Raw genomic sequence first — 24,153 nt, forward strand, 5'->3', positions numbered from 1 at the left:
TGGATGTATGGTGACAGGCACACCTCCGAGTACATTAAGGGCGTGCATATTTTTCTCGAAGTGGCTGAGGCAAACAAGCAGAATGGTTTTATGTGTTGTCCATGCAGTAAATGTGGGAATACGAAGTCTTACTCTGACCGGAAAATCCTTCACACCCACCTGCTTTACAAGGGTTTCATGCCACACTATAATGTTTGGACGAGGCACGGAGAAATAGGGGTTATGATGGAAGACGACGAAGAAGAAGAGGACGCTGACAACTATGTGCCCCCTGAATACGGTGATGCTGCAACGGGGGGGGCTGTTGAAGACCAAGAGGAATCAGACGATGTGCCCGATGATGCTGCAATGGGGGAAGCTGCTGAAGATCAAGAGAAACCAGACGATGTGCCCGATGATGATCTCCGCCGGGTCATTGTCGATGCAAGGACGCAATGCGAAAGTCAAAAGGAGAAGCTGATGTTCGATCGCATGTTAGAGGATCACAAAAAAAAAGTTGTACCCCAATTGTGAAGATGGCAACACAAAGTTGGGGACCGTACTGGAATTGCTGCAGTGGAAGGCAGAGAATGATATGCCTGACAAAGGATTTGAGAAGCTACTGAAAATATTGAAGAAGAAGCTTCCAAAGGATAATGAATTGCCCGACAGTACGTACGTAGCAAAGAAGGTCGTATGCCCTCTAGGATTGGAGGTGCAGAAGATGCATGAGTGCCCTAATGACTGCATCCTCTACCGCGGTGCGTACGAGGATTTGAACACATGCCCGGTATGCGGTGCATTGCGGTATAAGATCAGACGAGATGACCCTGGTGATGTTGACGGCGAGCCCCGCAGGAAGAGAGTTCCTGCGAAGGTGATGTGGTATGCTCCTATAATACCACGGTTGAAACGACTGTTCAGAAACAAAGAGCATTCCAAGTTGATGCGATGGCACAGTGAGGACCGTAAGAAAGACGGGAAGTTGAGAGCACCCGCTGACGGGTCGCAGTGGAGAAAAATCAAGAGAGAGTACTGGGATGAGTTTGCACGTGACCCAAGGAACGTATGTTTTGGTTTATGCGCGGATGGCATTAATCCTTTCGGGGAGCAGAGCAGCAATCACATCACCTGGCCCGTGACTCTATGTATGTATAACCTTCCTCCTTGGATGTGCATGAAGCGAAAGTTCATTATGATGCCAGTTCTCATCCAAGGCCCTAAGCAACCCGGCAACGACATTGATGTGTACCTAAGGCCATTAGTTGAAGAACTTTTACAGCTGTGGAATGGAAACGGTGTACGTGCGTGGGATGAGCACAAACAGGAGGAATTTAACCTGCACGCATTGTTGTTTGTAACCATCAACGATTGGCCCGCTCTCAGTAACCTTTCAGGACAAACAAACAAGGGATACCACGCATGCACGCACTTTTTAGCTCACACCGAAAGTATATACCTGGGAAGCTGTAGGAGGAATGTGTACCTGGGCCATCGTCGATTTCTTCCGACCAACCATCAATGTCGAAAGAAAGGCAAGCATTTCAAAGGCGAGGTAGATCACCGGAAGAAGCCCGCCATGCGTACCGGTGATCAAGTACTTGCTATGGTCAATGATTTACACGTAATCTTTGGGAAGGGTCCCGACGAACTAGCTGTTCCGGGTGACGCTGGGGGACACGCACCCATGTGGAAGAAGAAATCTCTATTTTGGGACCTACCCTACTGGAAAGACCTAGAGGTCCGCTCTTTGATAGACGTGATGCACGTGACGAAGAACCTTTGCATCAACCTTCTAGGCTTCTTGGGCGTGTATGGGAAGACAAAAGATACAGCTGAGGCACGGGAGGACCTGCAACGTTTGCACGAAAAAGACGGCATGCCTCCAAAGCAGTATGAAGGTCCTGCCAGCTACGCTCTTACCAAAGAAGAGAAGGAAATCTTCTTTGAATGCCTGCTTAGTATGAAGGTCCCGACTAGCTTCTCGTCGAATATAAAGGGAATAATAAATATGGCGGAGAAAAAGTTTCAGAACCTAAAGTCTCATGACTGCCACGTGATTATGACGCAACTGCTTCCGGTTGCATTGAGGGGGCTTCTACCGAAAAACGTCCGATTAGCCATTGTGAAGCTATGTGCATTCCTTAATGCAATCTCTCAGAAGGTGATCGATCCAGAAATCATACCAAGGCTAAGGAGTGATGTGGTGCAATGTCTTGTCAGTTTCGAGCTGGTGTTCCCACCATCCTTCTTCAATATCATGACGCACGTCCTAGTTCATCTAGTTGACGAGATTGTCATTCTGGGCCCCGTATTTCTACACAATATGTACCCCTTTGAGAGGTTCATGGGAGTCCTAAAGAAATATGTCCGTAACCGTGCTAGGCCAGAAGGAAGCATCTCCATGGGCCATCAAACAGAGGATGTCATTGGGTTTTATGTTGACTTTATTCCGGACCTTAAGAAGATAGGTCTCCCTAAATCGCGGTATGAGGGGAGACTGACTGGAAAAGGCACGCTTGGAGGGGAGACAATAATATGCAGGGACGGATATTCTTGGTCTCAAGCACACTGCACAGTTCTACAGAACTCTACCTTGGTGACCCCTTATGTCGATGAACACAAGAACAGGCTGTGCTCCAAACACCCGGAGCAGTGCGACGACTGGATTACATGTGAACACATCAGGACTTTCAGCAGTTGGTTGGAAACACGTCTCATAGATGAAAACACTGTTTGTGATGAGTTGTGCTCGTTGTCCAGGGGACCATCTTCGACTGTTACGATTTGGAAAGGATACGCGATAAATGGGAATACATTTTACACGATGGCCCAAGATCAAAAGAGCACCAACCAAAACAGCGGTGTCCGCTTTGATGCAGCCACCGAGAGGGGAAAGGACACATATTATGGTTAGATAGTGGACATATGGGAACTTGACTACGGAGTAGATTTTAAGGTCCCTTTGTTTAAGTGCAAATGGGTCAATCTGTCAGGAGGCGGGGTACAGGTAGACCCATAGTACGGAATGACAACAGTGGATCTGAACAATCTTGGGTACACTGTCGAACCGTTCGTCCTAGCCAATGATGTGGCACAGGTTATCTATGTGAAGGACATGTCTACCAAACCGAGAAAAAAAATAAGGAAGCGAATACATCATACGATGAGCCAAAGCGCCACATAGTTCTTTCAGGAAAAAGGGACATCGTAGGAGTGGAGGGCAAGACAGACATGTCCGAAGATTATGAAAAGTTTCATGAAATTCCTCCCTTTAAAGTCAAGGCTAACCCAAGCATCCTGATAAATGATGAAGATTATCCATGGTTATGGCGCAATAAGGAAAGGACACAAGCCAAGAAAAAGTAAAGTCTTTCTCCACAACTATTATGATGATACCATGCCAACTTTCAACCTTTTTGTGGTTCATTTGAAATGCATGTTGTAACAGACAAGTTTCCGTATGAAATCCTCATACTTCGAAAGAGATTGTCCGTTTTGTACATGAAGTGCATCCAGTTTTTGCCGTAACCCTCTCAACTTTCTTACATATGCTATATGGATGAAATGATGATACCTTGCCAAAATAAAAGAGAGGCGCAATGCTCACGTGCACGTTGCTTAGCTTCAGGCCAACGTGCAGGTGAGCACTGCGCTTCTCCCTTCATCGTCTCTACACTCAGGGCTTATAAACCGCTGCGAGTGCCTCTCGCTTGGCGAGGTGGGACTAAAAAACAGCTGCAGAAAGAATCAACTAAAAAACTCTTTTACCGGTTCATGCCATGAACCGGTACTAAAAGGTGCTCGTGGGGCCCCAGCCTTAAAACCTGTACCAAATAAAATGCCTTTGTAACAGCCTCAGAACTGGTACTAAAGGAATCAACTAAAAGGCTTTTATAAACCTCTAGTATTATGGAAACTAAAATTATATAGAATTTTGTTATAAACTTTAATAGCAAAAAGAATTATCATAAAAGAAAATAAATAAGTAATTATAATTTTGTTACAAACTTTAATAGCAAAAATAATTATCGTAAAAGAAAATAAATAAGTAATTAGAAACAAAAAAGAAAGCAAAAAAACTGGGGAAAATTAAAATAAAGGAATCAACTAAAAAACTTTTATAAACCTCTAGTATTACTGAAACTAAAATTATATATAATTTTTTTACAAACTTTAATAGCAAAAAGAATTATCATAAAAAAAATAAGTAATTAGAATTTTGTTCAAAACATTAAAAGCAAAAAAGAATTATCATAAAAGAAAATAAATAAGTAATTAGTTGATAGAAAAAAAAGAATTATCCTAAAAGAAAATAAATAAGTAATTAGAAACAAAAAAGAAAGCAAAAAACAGGAGTTTTTTTTAAAAAAAAGTGCCACCTACAGGGCCACCACGGCCTGCATACGACTAGAAACCCATTACTAGGGTCAGGATGCGGGCCCGTAATAGGCACAATAGGCCCACAAGCATAGAGAGTGATTTTAGGCCCATAAGCCTGCAGCAGAGAGGAGCTCGAAGTGGTTGATTCGGGAGGGCTTATAAACCACTCCGAGCCCCTCTCGGCTAGCGAGGTGGGACTAAACATAGCACCGCACCACGCAAGGCCTTTGGTCCCGGTTGGTGGCACCAACCGGGACTAAAGGGGGGTATTGGTACCGGTTGGTGCAACCAACCGGGACCAAAGGCCTCTGCTTCCCGCCCTTTGGGCTGCTGAAAAGAGACCTTTAGTCCCGGTTTGTGCCACCAACCGGCACCAATGCCTCTGCTTCCCGCCCGTTGGGCTGCTGAAAAGAGACCTTTGGTCCCGGTTAGTGCCACCAACCGGGACTAAAGGTGGGGCTATATAAGCGGCAATTTAGAAATTTTGATATCTCCCCCTCTCTCCATTCGATCCCGACGCCGACGCCGCCGCTGCCCCCGACGCTGCCAGGCTGCCGGAGTCACTGCCGCCCCCGAAGCCGTCCTCGTCGTCGCTGCCACCTACGTCGGACGCATGCGCCTCCTCCATCTTCCCGCCGACGAGCAACACGGCCCTCCTCTGCTTCCCACGGTGAGATCCGCCGCGCCACTCCTCAATCTCCTCCTCTAGCTCCGGCCTCCTCCCGTCGGCAGGCGCCCTCCTCTCCCCACGCCACGGTCAGGCGCCCCCATCCTCTCCCCTCGCCGGCAGGGCCGGTCCTATGATTTCGGGGGCCCGGGGCGAAACTAACTTGTGTTCTTAGGATTATATGTGTGTAGCTATTATTGGTTCTAGTAGTACTTGCTCACTTCAAGAAATTTTATCCTCAGAGTAGTCTGCATATGGACGTTGCTCCTTGAAAAAATTGCATTTTTGTGTTCTAGGAAAGGATAGTACCTGCCAGGCATGATACTTGATATTTTACTAGTACTATATACTCATTTTTGTGTTCTATACATTTTTTTTAGACACGTTAATAATTAGCTGGCTCCTTGTTTCAAAATAATATGATACAATGTCACTACTAGAAGGTGAAGTACTTGTGATGCCAATGCAATCAAACTGGACATATATTAAAAAAAAAGCCATTGCGTATTGACCAACTATTATGAGGTGTATCCAACGCTTCTAAAAATATAAGTTCGACTATTAAATGTAAAATATGCTGACTTTTTTAGATTTAAAGGGGGGGCTATGCTATAAATTTAGAACATTTAGGTATAATGACGTTGTAAAACAGTTCATGAGACATTTTTGCATAACACCATAAAAATATGATAGTGTGTAAGCAAGTTCATGGCTAAATACGAACAAAGATGAAATATTTGTAATTTTGTAATAATTTGACTAAATCCAAAATTATCAATGGGCACAAAACATGTTCTTTATTGGGAAATAATTTATATTCTCATATGGTGCTTTCCTTGTTCTTAATTAGTACACGGAAAGAAAATTATAGAGCAATCAAATCATTATTGTCCTTCCATTGTTTTAGACTACTTTTATATGCTATGCCGAAGAGAATAAGCGTTGAAAGCATGCTTGCGTTGAACTAGTTTATTTTACTATATATAGAAGTAGTTTATTTTTAGCAAGAAAATTAATAGAACTAGTTTATTTTTTTAGTTCATTTTACGATGCCTATCCCGCATCCTCGTCGTCGACTCGGCGGAGGACACCTGCTTGATGAGAGGGGCCATATCCGGGACTGGGCTCCGCCCGGCTGGTATTGGGATGTGCTACCTTCCGGGGGGCGTAGGTTGGTGAGGAGCCGGCCCGATGTTGACCCGATCCTTGTTTGGTGACGGTCGCGTGGGCCAGTGACGGTGCCGAGGCTTCCGGACACCGCGGAGGTGGTACGTCACCGTGTCAGCGAGGAGGACGAGCACGTCCGTCGCTACATGGTTGCGTTGGAGGACAGGTTCGACAATACCTGGCAGGTTCTTCAGGGATCTCACTAGAGCTATGATCCTGTGATGGTTCCTTCTCTTTAGATGTCCACCGCCCGCGACGATACCCATCGGGCGCTACGGTTCTAGCTTATTAATGATGCTATATGTATGACAAGAGATGATGTAGTTTTGCTTATAACTGAATGCATGCTAATTTGAATACTACTTTATTTTACGATTTGGTTTTGCTTATTGAATGCTCAAATTGGAAAAGTACTCCTACTTTGAATGCTAAAATTGGAGAGCACTATGCAGAAATCTAGGAGCCCCCTCCATCATCCACGTCGTCGTCCCCGTCACCGGCCCCCCTCCGACCTCGAGTCAGGGTCTATATTGTTTTATGCTATTTTACCTTAAAGAGGCTATTTAATTAGGTCCTACCTAATACTGATGATCATGTTGCTGTAAATGTTGTATGACAATGTTGTAAAGGGTAGTAATTGGTCTCTTCAGCTACTTTTCAGAGATGGAGTTCTTCACGATTATACTTGAGAAACCCTCCAGCAGGCAGGTGCTGCCGGACAATTTTGTGAAGATGCTGGACGGCCATCGGCCACAGAACATGAAGCTAAGGCAGGCCGGCAATGGGCTTCGCAAGCTGTGGGACGTGGAGGTGGTGTTCGACACCGATGAAAGCATGTACCTAGATCGTGGCTGGAAGCAGTTCGTCCGTGCCTACGACCTGCGGCACGGGTACTTCCTTGTCTTCAGGTACGACGGCAATGCCACGTTCGCCGTGAAGGTGTTCGACACGACTATGTGCCGGAGGCGCTACCAGGACGACGATGATGCCAGTATGCTCTGTCTCTTCTTCCTCTCCATTAGGCTATGTCTCACACCCATTTTTAAAAAAACTTTTTTGCATTTGGCAAGGCAATGGGAGCAGGAGCAGGAGCAGCGAGTACTGACAATGTTGTAAAGGGTAGTAATTGGTCTCTTCTGCTGCTTTTCAGAGATGGAGTTCTTCACGATTATACTTGAGAAATCCTCCAGCAGGCAGGTGCTGCCGGACAATTTTGTGAAGATGTTGGACGGTCATCGGCCACAGAACATGAAGCTGAGGCAGGCCGGCAACGGGCTTCGCAAGCTGTGGGACGTGGAGGTGGCGTTCGACACCGATGGGAGCATGTACCTAGATCGTGGCTGGAAGCAGTTCGTCCGTGCCTACGACCTGCGGCACTGGTACTTCCTTGTCTTCAGGTACGACGACAACGCCACGTTCGCCGTGAAGGTGTTTGACACGACTATGTGTCGGAGGCGCTACCAGGACGACGATGATGCTAGTACGGTCTGTCTCTTCTTCCTATCCATTAGGCTATGTCTCACACCCATTTAAAAAAAAACTTTTTTGCATGTGGCAAGGCAATGGGAGCAGGAGCAGCGAGCACTGCGACAGGTGCTATGTCTACGGCAGCAGCGACTCTGGCTATAGCAAAAGTAGCAGCGACTCTGGCTACAGCAAAAGTAGCAGCGACGATGGCCTCGCGATGGTGATCCCACAGCTGGGCGACAGGGCCATGCCAATTCTGGTAGAGGAGTACATCCCACAGCCTGCCCTGGGGCTTCGCCGCTCTAAGCGCATCGGGATGATGAAGGAGAAGGTGAAGAAGCAGGAGTGAAGATCTTAAGAACCTAATGGAGCTTTAATCTTTATAGTGTAAACCTTTTAAGTACGATAGTGTTGAACTGCTACTGCACTTTTAAGTATGATGGTGGTGTGTCTGATAAAATTTTGTGCATGCTCATGGATGTTCATTGATGAAAGATAAAATTATTTCTTTTTGTGTTTGCTCATGGATGCTCCTTGGTTGGTGTATATAACAACCTAAATTAACCCCTAAACCAGCTCCTTTTAAAAAATAACTCAGCTTCAGCCAGGTGCTGACGCGTGAATGTCTTTTGGTCCCGGTTGGTATCACCAACCGGGACTAAAGGCCCCCCTGCCTGGCCTGGCCGCAACGGCCACGTGAAGGCCCATCTGTCCCGGTTGGTGTAAGAACCGAGACTAAAGGCCGAAGGCATTAGTAACGACCTTTTAGTCCCGGTTTCAAAACCGGGACAGAAGGCCCTTACGAACCGGAACAAAAGACCCTTTTTCTACTAGTGTCCTCTTCATTACTATGCTAAACAAAGTTCTATTGTTTACCCGACCAAGTAGTGCTAATTTAGTTAGTGGTAGCTACCAAAGTTTCTTTGCGGATTTACGGTGCGTATAATTCAGTGTGTGGTTGCTGAAGTATGTATGTAGGAGTGGTAGAGCACGGGTTTCAGTAGATCGATACAGACAAGGTACCATGCTCGTGCATATTGTCTATAATGCACATTGGCATAGTTGATCGCTATGATAACATTTTCACAACACTTATCATTAGTTTATAGTGGTGAATTATGTTATATGGTTCACAAGTAGTCTAGTTTTTGATAACTAGAAAATTACTCCCTCCGTTTTTTAATATAAAACCTTTTAGAGATTTTACTATAGACTAGATACGAAGCAAAATGAGTGAATTTACATCCTAAAATATGACTACATACATCCGTATGTAGTTCATAGTAAAATCTCTAAAAGGTCTTATATTTAGTAACGGAGGGAGTATGACCTATTTGCCACATGATTTTCACATGATGCTAAACAGTAGAATCCCAAGCAAATATTATGATGGCAAGCTTTAGTTAGCATGAACCAGGCATCGTATTGAGATCTAGGTAACTCCTCCTCCTAAGATAAACGAAATTAATCTAAATTTTAAGATAGCATTTCATTAAACATGTTCAGGAGTGCTATTTTCCTAGATGTAGCTCCAGAACTACATTGCTAAACCTAGGAGGACAGTAATGACAAAATCGTACTACTGTATAGAACTCTATCTCTAGTGTTATTCATCGTTGAGAGGAAGGAGGGTGATTGGACAAGGAGCAATTATGGGCTTGACCGGTCGAGGCACTAGGGTGCGTTGTGGGTGTGGCTTGCTTGGTTGCTTGCTAGCTGAATAATCGTATGTTTGGCTCAGGAAGCGATCGCTAGACAGAAGGGGAGAGGCAGGGGTCAGCAAATGCAAAAGGGCAGGGGTCACTAGAGTTGTTAATTCAGTTTATTCCGAATTTCTAGTGATGCAATATAAGTTTCTGTATTTCTGTCAAACTCTCAACTGCAGATCTTGCAGAGTAGTGGTCTATTGATAGTACTGGTCAAGGTGTCAAATACTTTGTTTTTTGCTTTGCATCAAACCATTTCTTTTGTGTTCTGGAGTTTAGAGTCAGCCCCACCTTTATTTTCGTTCGTCGTCCGCTACTGGTGGGATGGATATAAGAAGGGGATCAAGTGTCGCTGCTTTATGTAATTGTTGCCTGAACATTGCCGGACCAATCTAATGAACTTATAACATTATGTTGGTCTCTTTTCAGTCATGTATACTTTATATATAATATGTGTTAATCGATGTATACGATATACAACCAAGTACCAACTGAATATACTTAATTTATTTTGTTCAACAGTGATACTAGCGCCCCTATGGTTATGCTTCTTAATTACGCATACTCAGTTTGATATACTATGTACATGAACTCATAAAAAGTTGAATATACGACCATGGACCTTGAAGTATTTTTTTTATTTTAGAAAAGGAGGTTCAACCCCGGTCTATGTATCAACCGATGCATACGACCTTATTTATTAATTATTCCACAAAGGTTTCACAAAAATATACATGAAACCACTTGATGCCATCATTCACACCTACAGACTCGATAATGTGAAGTGCTCCCACTCTCCATATCTAAAACCGGTGTTGTCACCTATCCATCCGCAAAATGTATCGGGACCAACAGCCGGTGTAGCATACCTAAAACGCATACCACATGCACACATTAGAAGCCGCTATCATCATTGGTTCGTTGACCCATATTCAAGAAAGAGATCCGTATCATCTTTGCCAGTTCGAACATCCGTCGACGCCACCATGGCACCAAACAGTGCCACCGCCCTGCGCTCATTCGTCCAGACGCGAAGATTCTGGAAGAACTATCGTGCGTAGCACCTATCAACCAGGCATGACTCAGCGTAGCACCTGTCGGCCAGGCATGACTTGACAGCTCCACCAAATCTCCGGGCCAGACGAAGCCGCTCCATCTCCTGCCTCTGTCATCCAGCGCTGCTCCACAAACAATGCTCCCAAGAAAGAAACGGCACCGCAGTACCGCCATCGTCCGATCTGGAAGGTCAGATCTTACGGTTTCCACCGAAGCAGTGCCCACCACGAGCAACCGTCAAGGACCCACAAAGTGCCCACCACACTCAGACCTCAAGGCGACGCCTTCAGGAAGGTCACGGCGTCAAGGACGCCGTCGCCGCCCACCGGAGTTAGGATTTTCACCCGAGAGGCAGTGAGGTAGGAAGTGGAGGAGCAGACGTAGAGCGACGTCTCCAAGAAGAACAACGACGCCCTTGAGCGTCGTCGTCGGTGCGGCCGGCCAGGGCCGACCAAGGGGTTTTCCCTTATCTGAATCTCCTCCACCAGCTTCATTCGCGGCCACACCGGCACCGCCAGGAACCCGCAGGAGAGAAGCACACCGTGGGTATCTGGATCAATGAAGATCTGATCTGGACAGTGACGAATACCACCACCCTGCACTGGCCGACGGTGTCCGGGCTGGATCTAGAAGGATCTGGCCCGAACTCGGCCACGCACGCGACCACCGTGTCTTGCCCCTCCAGCAGCCGGCACACCGCGCAGCAAGAACGAACCCCAGCCATCGACGCGCTCTGCACGCCGCCGCTATGATCCATATGCAGCGCCGCCGCACCGCGCACTAGTCCAACGCCTCCTCACGAACGGCCGTCCCGCGCTAGCCATGTCGCGTGAAGGGGAGAGGATTCCCGCCGCCGTCCCTGCCGGCCAGGCTTCGTCCGGCGACGCTGTTGGCGACGGCGAGGAGGAAGGAGGGGCGAGGGAGGACCAGCGGCGGCGGCTAGGGTTACCCCCTGGTTGCCCATGGGGGCGACGGGAGGGGGTTACGGGAGGGGCCAGGGATCCTTTCGTAAAATGTGGCTTCTATACTTCACTACCTTAAGAGAAGTATATGTACTTTCATTCCTCAATAAAAAGATAGACAGGCTGTACGTGTTGTTACGTAATCTTTCTTTATAAAACTTTTCTGCCCCCTGATTTCAATTGGGATGGGCCCTAGCCACTAATCCTTATCCAACAAATTACCTCCACATCATTTTTTACGTAAAATCCTCACTTAAGTTTACGTGGGTCTAGCATTGCTCCATTGGATATGGTCGAAAGAAAGAAGCGGAGGGGACTAGTGCTTTTATACGGAATTATGAAATTTGTACATAAAATAAGTGCCTAACCAAAACGAAGATAAGAAAGAAAAAAAGGAACAAAGGCTATGTACACAACTACGTATATAGCATCACGTCGTCCTTGCAAGGAAGACGCGTGACGAAGTTGAAGAGCAGCAGTTTGGTTCTGCTCCGGAACCACGGGGGCAATAAGAAGTATAGCCCCGTCACCAAGGTCACCACCCGAAACGGAGTCAAGTAGAGTATGACGGCCGTCACCAGCGAAAGCGCAGTGAAGACGGGCGTCAACCTGGGATCGTGCCAGCTAAACAAGGACTGTACGCGCTCCCCCTGCCCAGCCAGGTCGCCGAGCACCATCTGCACCGTGCCGGCGATCCCCCTCAGTCGATCATACCTCGCCTGCACAACATCCGCCGGCTTGGAGGTTGGGAATGTGTCGAATTCCTCATCAAGCTCGTCGGTGTATGCCAGATGTGTGTACCACCACAGCACCGCATTTATGTGCGGCGGCTGCAACGTGTCCAACTCCTCGCGCAGCTCATCTGGGTACGCAAGCTCCGCGCGCGACAACACCGTGTCTATGTGCGATGGTTCCCGCGGCCGCTGCCGGTAGTTCCATGCCCCGATCATGGTCATGCAGAGGAACACGGTGGGTAGGATCAGCTCCGGGTGGCACACCAGCTTCAGGAATACCACGTGCACCAGAATCGTCTTTAATGGTTTCTTCCACCTGCAGATGTCGTCGAACCACTTCCCAACCGCGACCACATCGGATAAGAGCGTGGTGATCCTGCGGGCGTGGGCTTTGCTCCGGCGCAGGCTGAACATGTAGGATTCGACATCGAGCACATACTCCGCCACCTCCATCTGCAGTGGCGGGTCGGCCCTGGCAAGCCGCAAGGCCACCATCTTCATCGCCTGGAACATGAGGTGGTTTTGTTCCTGCATGAAGATGGCGGCCGTGTAGTGCATCTTGGGGAGCAGCGGTTTGGCGTACATGGCCAGCATTTTGGCCCAGGACTTGCAGGTGAAGCGGGCGGCAAGGTGGAGCTCCCCCGTCGCCTGCAGCCCTGGGGGGCTCAGCCTCAGCGCCAAGAGCCGGTAGTAGTGCGTGTACACGCGGTCACTCTCGAGGGTGGCGAGGCGGATGCGCACCTTGCCGATCCTCTGGTGCCTAGACTCGCCGTTGGTGTCATCAAAGACCGCGATGGTGATGACGGTGCTGACGTCGAACACGTCCCAGGTGTACTTCTCGTTCCACTGCGGCGCCGCCGTGGCAAACATTGTGCGCGTGCGGACCCACTTCCTGCCGTACTTGGCGACCACGTACAGGTTCTTCATGCCAGGCAGGTCATGCGCGCCAAGTATTTCCACCTCCAGGACGCCAATGGCGCTCTTGCGGAGCTTCTTCGATCAGGCATCATCAACAAGAAGAAGTATGTGTGTTAAATATAACAAGCATTTTCACTAATTTAATTAACATACTTCCATTGAAATGTCCGATCCATCTTCAAATATAATATATTACTTCCGTCCCAAATTACTTATCTTACATTTATTTAGATACTAAAACGATGGAGGGATTAGTTTGTTTGCGAGATACAAGAAAATTACAGGGAATTAGGGGGACCATTAGCCCTATGGATCGTCCCCCCTCAACCATTTATAGCGGGGACTAGTTGTACTAGGCTTAGTTATTTGGGCTATTAGCAACGATATGGGCTAAGCTAGTGTCATCAAGCCCAAAACAAACGAATCTCATGCGGGAATATAGTTTTTAAATATGTAACTTTTATTGCATATAATATATATTTAGCTAGTTAAATTGATAACCTAGAATTACACGCATGCCCTATATACTTGGACGGAGGCAGCAGTAACAAAGGTGAATCCTTGAATGAACCGTTTAAGTAATAGTAAAGCACATTTGTTTATTAAAAAAAGGAAGAAAGGTGAAGTATGTGGTAATCACAGAACCCTCAGGTGACCACCATCTCAAAGCTCAGCCGGCAGCAAGTCGCTGCTATAGTCCGTCAGTTCATTGAGCACGTGGTACCCCGTCTCAATGGTCAGCCGCAGACGGATCCCGCCGGCGACCTCGTCCACCGTCGTCCCTCGCCACAGGGTGAACCACTGGGGGCGCACCGACTTGGACAGGTCACTGCGGGGCAGGGACTCCACGGGGATGACCACGTGACCGATAGGCTCGTCGTGGCCAAAGGACACATGCTCCTCCACGGTGACTACCAGCGGCAGCGGGTCATCTGACGGCTCGCTGGCCACGAAAAAGAACTTGAGGTTCCACGCTGGGATCGCCGACCCCTGCAGCTGCCTCTGCTCCGTCCGCCTGATCTGATTGCCCATCTCTAACTTAGTGCTGATGGTGGGCACGAGGGAGCGGCGCCGGCTCTCCTCGGTGGGCACGAGGTCTCGAACTGAAAGGACCACGACCATGACGTACACGAGCTTGGGGGAGTAGTACACTTTGTAGCGCGTGTCATTGGTGAGCCCCTCCTGGGAAAGGGAGTGATCTTCCAAGGGCCATGCCTTGTGGAAGGCCACTTCGGCCATCGCAGGCGCTGTTGCATGGCCGACCGTCTCGCCCCCCAGCGGAAGCGTATCTCTCACAGTCATAGGGCCTGGTACGAGAAACCGGAACGCTCTAGGGTCATTGTTGTTCCTCTTTCTCCCTAAGGTACAAGATGCAGCTTCCGCCGTCTGCCCATTGACAGTGGTGCAGTCCCGTTAGTCTTTGTCAAATACTATATCGTGAGGAAAAAAGTAAAGACAATGGTAGAAAAACAAAGCCAAAAATTGCTACATTTTTTTTGGTTGTTTTGTGTCTAGTTATTTTTTTATTTTTCAATGTTAATTTTATTTTTCATTAGTTGTTTTGTGTCTAGTTATTTTTCCGTTCCTCTGGCTGTGTTGTTCTCATTAATAATGCTCTTGGGTTTTCATGACCATCAATCTTATTTTGTTTTGGAACCTTTCGCATCACATAATTCATTTTATTATTTTGGTTAAGTTTAGCTTCTTGCCGTCAAGCACCTTATATTTTTTTTTGCCATCGTCTTGATTTTGCAACAATAGTTCACGCACGCCGCTGCATGCAAAGGATCCCAACAGGTGGGTACGAAGGTCCAAAGTTGAGGCATAATCTATGTACTTATGCTCTTTTGCTCTCTCCCATTTTATTGCAGTACTTGCTTGCTAAATTGAGGCAATTGCCCCTCTTTCTTAGCTAAGAATAATTTCTCCATTGTTCCTAGGAAGAAGTTCATGTTTACCCTTTCCCAAGGTATAAAAGAAAAGAGGCATATCCTACCCTTTTATCTATGCAGATTAAATTTACAGGATGGTTTAACTTTATCTCAAATTTACTACTCCCTTTGATCGAGGTTACCCTTTTGGTTGGTGCCAATTCTGAGTCAATCAATTGTTGCTTATTAATAAAAGAATAGCATTTCTCTTACAGATAATAAAAACATCCACATTGATGATATTTATACCATTTTGTAATACGTTTATTCATAAAAAAGCATGCTAGCCTACCAACATACATTGTCATGTGTTAGCTAGATTAATGTTTGGTATTTACTATTTGTTGCCTATTTGTAACAAATTGTCAAATGTTACAATGATTCTCTAATTTACTTAGTGTTACTTTCGTACCAATTTCTACGTTTTAATTTTTATCGCTCTAGACCCTCAAATTAATAGACATGTTTCATCGTGGAAAAACACATGGTACTTAGCAAGAGATTCTCATTTCCGCTCTTATTATCTATTACCTAGTATTTGCTTTTACTTTTATTTCCCCAATTCTATAAAAATATGCATACATATACCTGCAGCAACGCGTGTGGTATCCTGTAGTTATTTTATATATCTGTGGTCGAACATAAACAACATTATGTGTTCGACTCCCCCCCCCCCCCCCCCACACACAAAGCTATTAGTACTATTGAATCAGAGGTAGTGCGTAGAAATGGCTTCACAGCAGGGATCCGAGTGGTATCTATATCTACTCTGAATTAAAGGAAGAAATACATGAACTCTGAAATCTTGAACATACCTGAATACTTTCCACTTGGTGAAGCCTGTTAATAATATCTCGTGAACTAGCTGGTCTCTTATTTGGATTGAACGCTGTACACTCTAAAGCTATCTCGTAGCATGCTTGTATTTGTTCGCATAGTGTGTCTCGTTGTGATATCTCCAACCTATCACTCCAGCTTTGAAGTACCTAAAAAGTTGTGGTGGTAATTTATTCTCTAAGAAATGGATCAACAACATATTTTATACATGAAAGTCTAATACGTATGTTATATAGACAACAACCAATACATTCAAGCACCAAACTAAGAACAAAAAAATTCTCCACAAAGGTAAACGCTGTCCCCATAATTTTGAGTCATATATATTATCATGTCAACTGCACTTTCACAAATGAATCATCAAACCTAAGGGAAAAACTTCTCTCAAAAACAAGCTCAAATGTTGTCTTTTGAAGCCAAACCGTGTAACCCACTAGACAATTAATAGATGTTCTTCCAGAAATGAAATTTTGCAACATCTGAAACTAATACACAATGGAAAATATGCATATTAGAAGAGTGATAATCATTTAAAGTCGATCCTTATTAGCCAAAAAGGAAATAGAGTTTTATCTTTCTAACAATGGCATATACTGTTCTTACATCGTGAGGAGATTGATACCCCTTCTGTCCGGTGAGTATTTCTATTATAATAACTCCAAGACTATATAAGTCAGCGCTGTATACGATTTCACCCCCTTGGCGAACTTCTGGTGCCAAGTATCCTCTGTATGGAAATGCAAAAGGTCTCACCGATTAATGTATAAAGAGATGGAAATTTAGTTTACATATCATAAAATATGTAGATTTCAAGAGAAGTAGTTAGCTTACAGTGTTCCCAATATAGTTTTGGTAATATCTCGACTTTCATTTTCATTGAAGCATCTCGACAAGCCAAAATCAGCAATTTTAGGTGACATGTTATTGTCGAGCAGTATATTGGCGGGTTTTAAATCCAAGTGAACAATAAGATTCTCATGAAGGTACTGCAGACCTTCACAAATCCCTTTGATTATTTTATAGCATGTACCCCACTCACGATGTGCATCTATAAAGGGAAGAAGCAAAAAAGGTTTTAGAATTTGATATTTTAACTTTTTAATAGAAAGAAACATTTTGCAATTTTTAATATATGAAGAAAATAAAGAGAAAAGTTAGGTCACATCTCGTACCAGCGATATATTTATCGAGACTCCCTTTAGGTATATACTCGAAGCAAAGCAATCTTTGTTGTATATCTGCCATGACTAATTTTTCATTGTATCTTTGCATACTTCCTTGTGTGTCAGCACAATATCCAAGAAACCTTACTACATTTTCGTGCTTTACCCGCATCAAGCATTCAACCTCTCGGTGAAATTCTTTTTCATGCAAATGAGCATTAGACAACCTCTTGACGGCGACTGCCCTATTGCCAAGTATTCCCTATAATTCACAGTTGTTAGTACATCATCGATTTGAGTTTCCTGATCAAGCTTGATTAAGTTTGGAACAGTCTTGTCATGTATGGTACCTTATAAACCACTGCAAATCCACCACTTCCAATCTCTTGGTCATGAGAAAAATCACTTGTGATGTCCTCCAAAAGAGATAGTGGCAAGGCCTTGGGTTCGGCGTCTTCGTCGTTTAACATGTGCTCTAGGTCACTTCGAGCAATACAAGCTTTGCGTTCCATTTGTATTTAGTATGTAAGTAACCTGCAAACCATGCAACTCATCCTATATAATAGTAGAATAAAATAGGCGATCCAAAATAATAAGTAACCATGCAACCGTGCATAGAGAAACAATTGTGCTATTTATATTCAAGAAATATTTACAACTATGAAATAATTAAATACAATATATCATATCTGATTTTAGTTTCAGTTATCATATTATTAGTGGAAATACTACTGTTCCAATCTTGCTCAAATATTTTGCAATCAATTTCCGCTGCAACATGCAAGGTACCATTTATATAGTGTTTAATATGGTTTATTCTCCTTTTCTACATAAAAAGCTATTTATATATGTATATGAGCCAAGCTAGCAGATCCAAATGCAGAATTACGTAGGTTATATGCAGTAAGATCACTCACCTATATGTATATAAGAAAGTTATTTTTATGCAGTCAGAATATATACTCGCCTATACAGAAACCGAAAGAAGCAAATTCCTACAATTTCTGGTAAAAGAGAAACAGAATGCAGCAATTTTGATTTTGACACCGCTAGCTGCAAATTGCTGGAAAATCGATCCGACAGTGTCGTGATCAACGATGAAAATAGCAGTTTGCAGCCGACAGACCCCGGTAAGCCGCAGGTTCTTTACTTAAAGTTAGCGAGGAGATCATCTGCAAGAGCATGCCAGCCAAAAAGAGAAACAAAATTGATAATTACTAGTACCTGGACAAGTCCTGCTGCTTCCTAGGGAAGGCGATGAAGCTTCGTGAAGAAAGAGGAGATATACTAGCAATTTTCCGAGTCAACTGCACTTTTAGAGAAGAGTACACGCTTTACAGATAATTGAGCTGCCTCTAGATGAACTTGTGCGTGTGTGTGTGGCGCCAGCCACATCCATCATGATATAATCACATCCTGGTGAGGTTCCGCGGCTCGGAAGAAGTCTACGACGCGTACGCGTGAAATTGAAATCAAAGCAGATACGGACGGATGGTGCACGTCCCTTTAAAGCATCTCTCACAGACCTCTTATAAGAGCAACTCCCGTAAAACGCGTTTGCAGTTTACGCAAAATCGTTATTGCGGGCCGGCACGGGCTGACACAGATGAAGACCCCGTATAATGGACACGTAAAAAAGTATATTCACGGAATATGCTTTTTTACGGGTCGGCTTCTGCGGGTTCTGATCTGGCGCAGCTCCTCCTGGTCCGTAAAACTTAGATTTACAATTTAAATTAATCTAGTACAATGCTTTTCTTTGCTTTTGCAACAACATTATAGATACAAAAGATATCACCAATTCTTGGCTAGAATAGCAAAACCAAAGAAAACAAAAACCACAAGTATGCATTTCAGAAGATTTCCGTCTTCCATAACTGCTCCCACAAGTTGAATCAATATCTTCTCCATGCACTCATTGCTGATATGCAGATTCTTGATCTTGCTTTCTTCATCCTTCATCTTTGGTTCCAAAGAAGTAGACGTTGCTTCCCCTTTAGTTGCACATGCAGTCGCATCATTGTCATCGATTGTACTAAGAAGTGCACTAACATCTATTAAGTTTCTTTCTATCACCAAATCAATGTATTGGCCTTCCAAAAACAAAAATGAGCATCCATCATCCTACACAAAAGAATGAGGAAGCTCGAAGTGAGCTACCGTAATTGAACTAAAGAATGATCTATGAAACGAGCTACCACAAGTGCACGTACCCCGTCATTTTCGCATTTGTAGAACACCCATCCGGGGTGCGTCGGTGTGCCCGAAGTGAGCCGCAACACTTGGCGCCAGCAGTCGTCGCACTGTCGCAGCATCGGAGGTGAGGGCGATGTACATCTCATCCTGCATTTTGGCCTTGCGGCGTCACTCCTCCTCCTTCTCGTCGAACTCACGCGCCTTCGCAAACCCCTGCTCGTAGAGGACGACAACGATTTCCTCCTCCCGCCGGCGGTGTTGCGCTTCCTCCTCCTCCTCCCGCGCACTACGCGCGAGGATGGAGGCCTCCATGGCGTCCGCCTCCGCCGGGGGAGAAAGTCCTCTGGCCCGACGATGCCATCTCCCCATCGCTCCGGGTCCGGGTCCGCCTCTGGCTCCCTTTTCATCGTGTGGATATGGGGAGCTCCTCCGGCTCCCTTTTCATCGGGGTGAGCGGCGAACGGGAGCATGAGGCCCCGACGGAGCTGCCCGCAGCGGAGGAGCTCCCTCCGGTGGAGTAGAGCCGTGCATGTGCGCGGCCATATTGGAGAAACGACGGTGGCTCTTGGCTGCGGTTCGTGTATTTCCGCGTGGCTCTCTTCCTCGGATGTGATTTGCGGGCCATTGTAAAAAAAATACGTGCCTTGCGACTATACAGGATCTGATCTGACCAAGAAAACAACTAGACCTGTGTAGTCGTCCGATTTTTATAAGGGTTAATTATCCTTTTGCCCTCAGTGTCTAAATCGCAGTATCGCATCCACAGCAAGTTCGTCCGGACAGACACGGTGCATTTGGTTCATAGCCCTCACACACTATATAAGCATGCCTTTAGCTCGGTGACAATGGTTGAACATTCTGTATACTCGCACCCCCCACAAGCAAACACTAAGCCTCCACGATCGAGACGTAGGTTCTTTACCACTCTTGAATGGGGCCTGAACTCATACATCCGAGTGTGACCACTGCGCTGTAGCTAGGCTCCGCCCTCCGTTCGTACCCCTGATACTATTGTCAGGTTCATTCCCAGGACACACGCCGCCGCCTCCTGCCATCCCTGTCGGCTACAACAGGCCCATTGACGCGTCATGGCCGCCGCTGCCCGCCATCACCGATGTAGGGGACCAAGATCTGGCCGCCACTAACTCAGATCTCCGGACGCCAGAGGAGGTCAACCGCCGCCGCGCCACAGGGCCTTTGCCAAGCGATGGTGCCGGTGGCGTCAGAGGGACGGGTGCGGGGGAAGTCGAGGGGAATGGCGGTGGTGGCCGCCCGGTGCAGCCTGATGGTGGTCGCGGGGGGCGGGGGTTTCATGCCTCAAAATTTCTGAAATTTAGGATTTTGTTTTCTGTCGTTTTCTGAAATTTCTGTTTACCTGGGTGAGTAGCCACACCGTAAAAGAGGAGAGAGGTATTCGTGTCAGCTCAGTTTCATTCATCTTCAATAAGAAGGTACGTGGTGCAGCATTACACCCACTCGTCGTCGTCGTTTGAACTGTCAAGCACGGCCAGCCACAAGAAATTTCGCTCGTCTCATTCATTACCCACGACTATGTCCTCTCTAATAATTTGTTGAAATGAATCAAAAGTTGATCGATCAACCTTCAACCATGTTTGATTGATATATAAATTAATTATTAGTACGTAATGGAAACATACACTGCTGGGACTCGTTAGTGAGAAAACATAGACCGTAAGATTAGCTTGTTGGTCAAATCACCACCTTTGAATACGGTGTGCTTCCTCCAATGCATGAAATGACACAATTTTTTTTCCAGCATGTGGGCATGCTAATGGCAGGCCTCCATGCAAAATTTGAAGGAATTCGAACACCAAACGCACATTGTGTCATGCTCGGCTAGTGTTTTACGATTTTTTCCGTTAGAAAAACCCAAGAAAATGCATAAAATGTAAGAATTCAATGAACTTTATCATAAATGCTTGTCATGGTGATTCCAGCGTGCCCGAAAAATGGGTCCATTTTATTGTTTTAGAAAAAGTGCATCCAGACTTACCTTACCAGCCTACCTGAACCATCAGCTTTGAACATGGTGTGCTTCTTGCCATTTATGAAATGACATCAAATTTTGTCAGCATGTGGGCATACTCATGACAGGCCTTCATGCAAAAATAATTCGTTCACCGAACGCAAATTGCGTCACGTTCGGTTAGTGTTTTAGGTTTTTTCACCGAAAACACCTTAGAAAATGTGTATACTGTGAGAACTCAATAAATTTCTTCATGGATGCTTGGCATGATGATGCTAGTGTGCGTGGGGGAAGTTTTAGGTCCGTTCTATTGATGTGAGCATTTTTTGAAAAAGAAAAGGAAGAAAAAAGGAAAACAAAGAATAACAAGAAAGAAAAAGGAAAGATGGATAATAAACAAGTTGCTGATTTATATATTTTCATTTTTATTTTTCTATTTAATAAATGTTTACAAAACTTATTTTTTTATTGTCATTGTTTTTTTTATGTGAGCGTGTTTCCATTTAAACAAGCAATAAATGTTCCTTTATTTAAACGAACAATTTTCTATTTATTAGTTGTTCAGAAATGTAATTATATGATGTGAGCATTTTTCTATTAAAAGAAATAATTTTTTGACATATGATTACCAATTTCTAAAAAATGCGAATAATTATACTTTATGAACCAAATTTTTAAAAATGATCATTTTTTGAAATTCGTAAAAAATTATAAGTGTTATATGTTTTTTGAAAAAGAAAAATAAATGAAAAAAGAAAAAAAAGAATAGAAAAGACAAAAAAAAAGTGATAAAAGGACCGGTTCCATAATGGGCCGGCTCATGAAAACCATTGTTGGTTAGTGTGGTTCTTGTTTGATAAGTAGCATGAAATAAGAAGAAAAGTAAATTGACACAACCATTAGGATGTCCTAGTTGGTTAGTGTGGTTCTTGTTAGATTGAGAGGTCTTGAGTTTAGTGCACGGCGCTTGCACTATTTTTGGAGCTTAACTTAAGAAAATGAATATGACGCCTTGCACGTGTCACACATATAGATGTGTATACGACTTGATGAACTGACCATACTGCTCATATACAGTTTGTGAAGAGAGGGGGGGGGGGGGAGGCATCTTAAGACTTTTGCTTAATTAAAAAATGAAAAAATATTTTCTAATCACAACAATTTGACATTATGGATTTTGATATATTTATTTGCAAATTTTATAAAATTTAAAAGGTTTGACATTTTTAAAAAAGTAATGCACAAAGTGATTAGGTTTGTTTTAATCTAACAACGCAACAAAGCACGTCCAGTTGAGGAGCAAGTTTGATCTATATTTTTTAGAACTAAAAGCACGTTTGGTTTGGTCCCTGCATCTGCACGAGAACCATTGTTCTATGTCCAACAAATTCCATTTAGGGCCCAAACCAAAGGTGTGAGCTAGTTTTTTGTTTTACGATGAAAGATGTAAGTGAGTTGATGACGCGGCCGATGTACTACATGCTGAAGACTAACCCAGGCCGTACTGCACACACCGCACAAACCAAAGGCGTCGAGAAAGGTCTCAAGCATGGCAAGGCACAAGAAGTTTCGCTCGTCTCATTCATTAGCCACGACTATGTCCTCTCTAATAAATTCTCGAAATGGACCAAAAATTGATGGATCAACCTTCAGCCATGTTTGATTGATATAGAAATTAATTATTAGTACGTGATGGAAACATACACTGATGGGACTCGTTCGTGAGAAAACATAGACCGTAAGATTAGCTTGTTGGTCAAAATACGACTGCAGCGTTTTGGTACTGAGGCGACACTGGTCCCGGTATCTGAACCGTTCAGTGCCCTCAGGAGGAATGACTTCCAAAAAGGTGTGCGCAGAACACATTTAGATGCCACATAATTATTACACATTTAAATCTCTCCCTAATAATAATAAAGCAAATAGGGTTTTTAGTCGTCCGTCGTTGGCTGTTTTACAAAAAAGTCCCTCAGTTTTTTCATAATCAACCCGCGATCCTTCATTAAGTGGAAAAAACGTTTCGTTTTTAAGTAAAAGTCCCTGTCCTCCACCGGTCCAGGGATGGGGTGGATCCGATCTGGCTGAGGAGGCGGCGGCGGTGGTCATAGGTGGATGCGAGGCCGAGGGGCGCGTGGGGCGGCCGGATCCATGGCGATCCGGGCCGGATCCCGCCGAGGCTGGAGGCGGCGACGCGCGGGGCGGCGAAGTGCGGCGGAAGGAACCGCTCGGCCGGGGCGGCAACTGTCGGGACCCGGATCCTAAGTCATAGGAATCCAGCTTGTAACACATCACATCTCTTTGTGGTCTCACGCACGGTTAACTCCACGGCTGTTGTCTTACCTTAGCCGGGACCGTTTGCGTCTTTTGACTCACGTATGCAATAGTGTCGCTAGCATTCCAATGTCAAAGAAACCGGATCGACAAGTCTAGTCACAAACCAAAGTGGCAGTACCGCACAAGGACAGGCATACATGACCCAACAAAGCAGGTGTCGGTCACCAGCGAGTGTAGACGAGTCGTAGCAAGCTACAAGGACTCCATTACATCGCGTGACATTTCCCCAAAGGGGACAGACACAGCAGCTAAGAAGGACACATGCCGGTCAAACAATGTGTCCGAAGCAGTAGCGAACTACCAAGGCTCGTTGGATCACAAATGGGCATTTCCTTGTAAGGAGTGCTACTAAAGTTCACGACTAGGCAATCGAACCCTATACATATCAAGTACGACACACGTACACATGGCATACCGATATGTATAGATACATCTATGGCATCACAACATAATCATAAACATACAAGCTTTATTTAAGAGGCTCGGAAGAGCCACACACATAATATTACACATTAAGTGTCTCACGACCCATAATAGCAGTCATTCAGTTACAAGCCAGCGGAAGAGTTTAAACTGTCTGAGTACAGACAGGTGCAACTAGAAGGCACATGGCCTGACTATACTACAGACCCAACGTAGGGCCAGATCGTAGCTGGGACACCAGCT

General features: G+C 45.0%; 1 protein-coding gene across 1 annotated transcript; it reads right to left on the minus strand.

The window, feature by feature from the left end:
• Positions 1 to 11,677: 11,677 nt before the first annotated feature.
• On the minus strand, positions 11,678 to 17,482 carry LOC123428555 (FT-interacting protein 3-like). Its single transcript, XM_045112776.1, has 8 exons — positions 17,321 to 17,482; positions 16,980 to 17,232; positions 16,639 to 16,855; positions 16,411 to 16,534; positions 15,786 to 15,956; positions 13,711 to 14,425; positions 12,259 to 13,119; positions 11,678 to 12,180 (listed from the first exon to the last, which is right to left on the minus strand). Exons 1-8 carry the CDS (start codon positions 17,480 to 17,482, stop codon positions 11,804 to 11,806), a joined length of 2,880 nt encoding a protein of 959 aa, XP_044968711.1. The 3' UTR covers positions 11,678 to 11,803.
• Positions 17,483 to 24,153: the final 6,671 nt, after the last annotated feature.

This window comes from Hordeum vulgare, chromosome 2H (assembly GCF_904849725.1).
Source record: "Hordeum vulgare subsp. vulgare chromosome 2H, MorexV3_pseudomolecules_assembly, whole genome shotgun sequence".
Classification (NCBI taxonomy): domain Eukaryota; kingdom Viridiplantae; phylum Streptophyta; class Magnoliopsida; order Poales; family Poaceae; genus Hordeum; species Hordeum vulgare.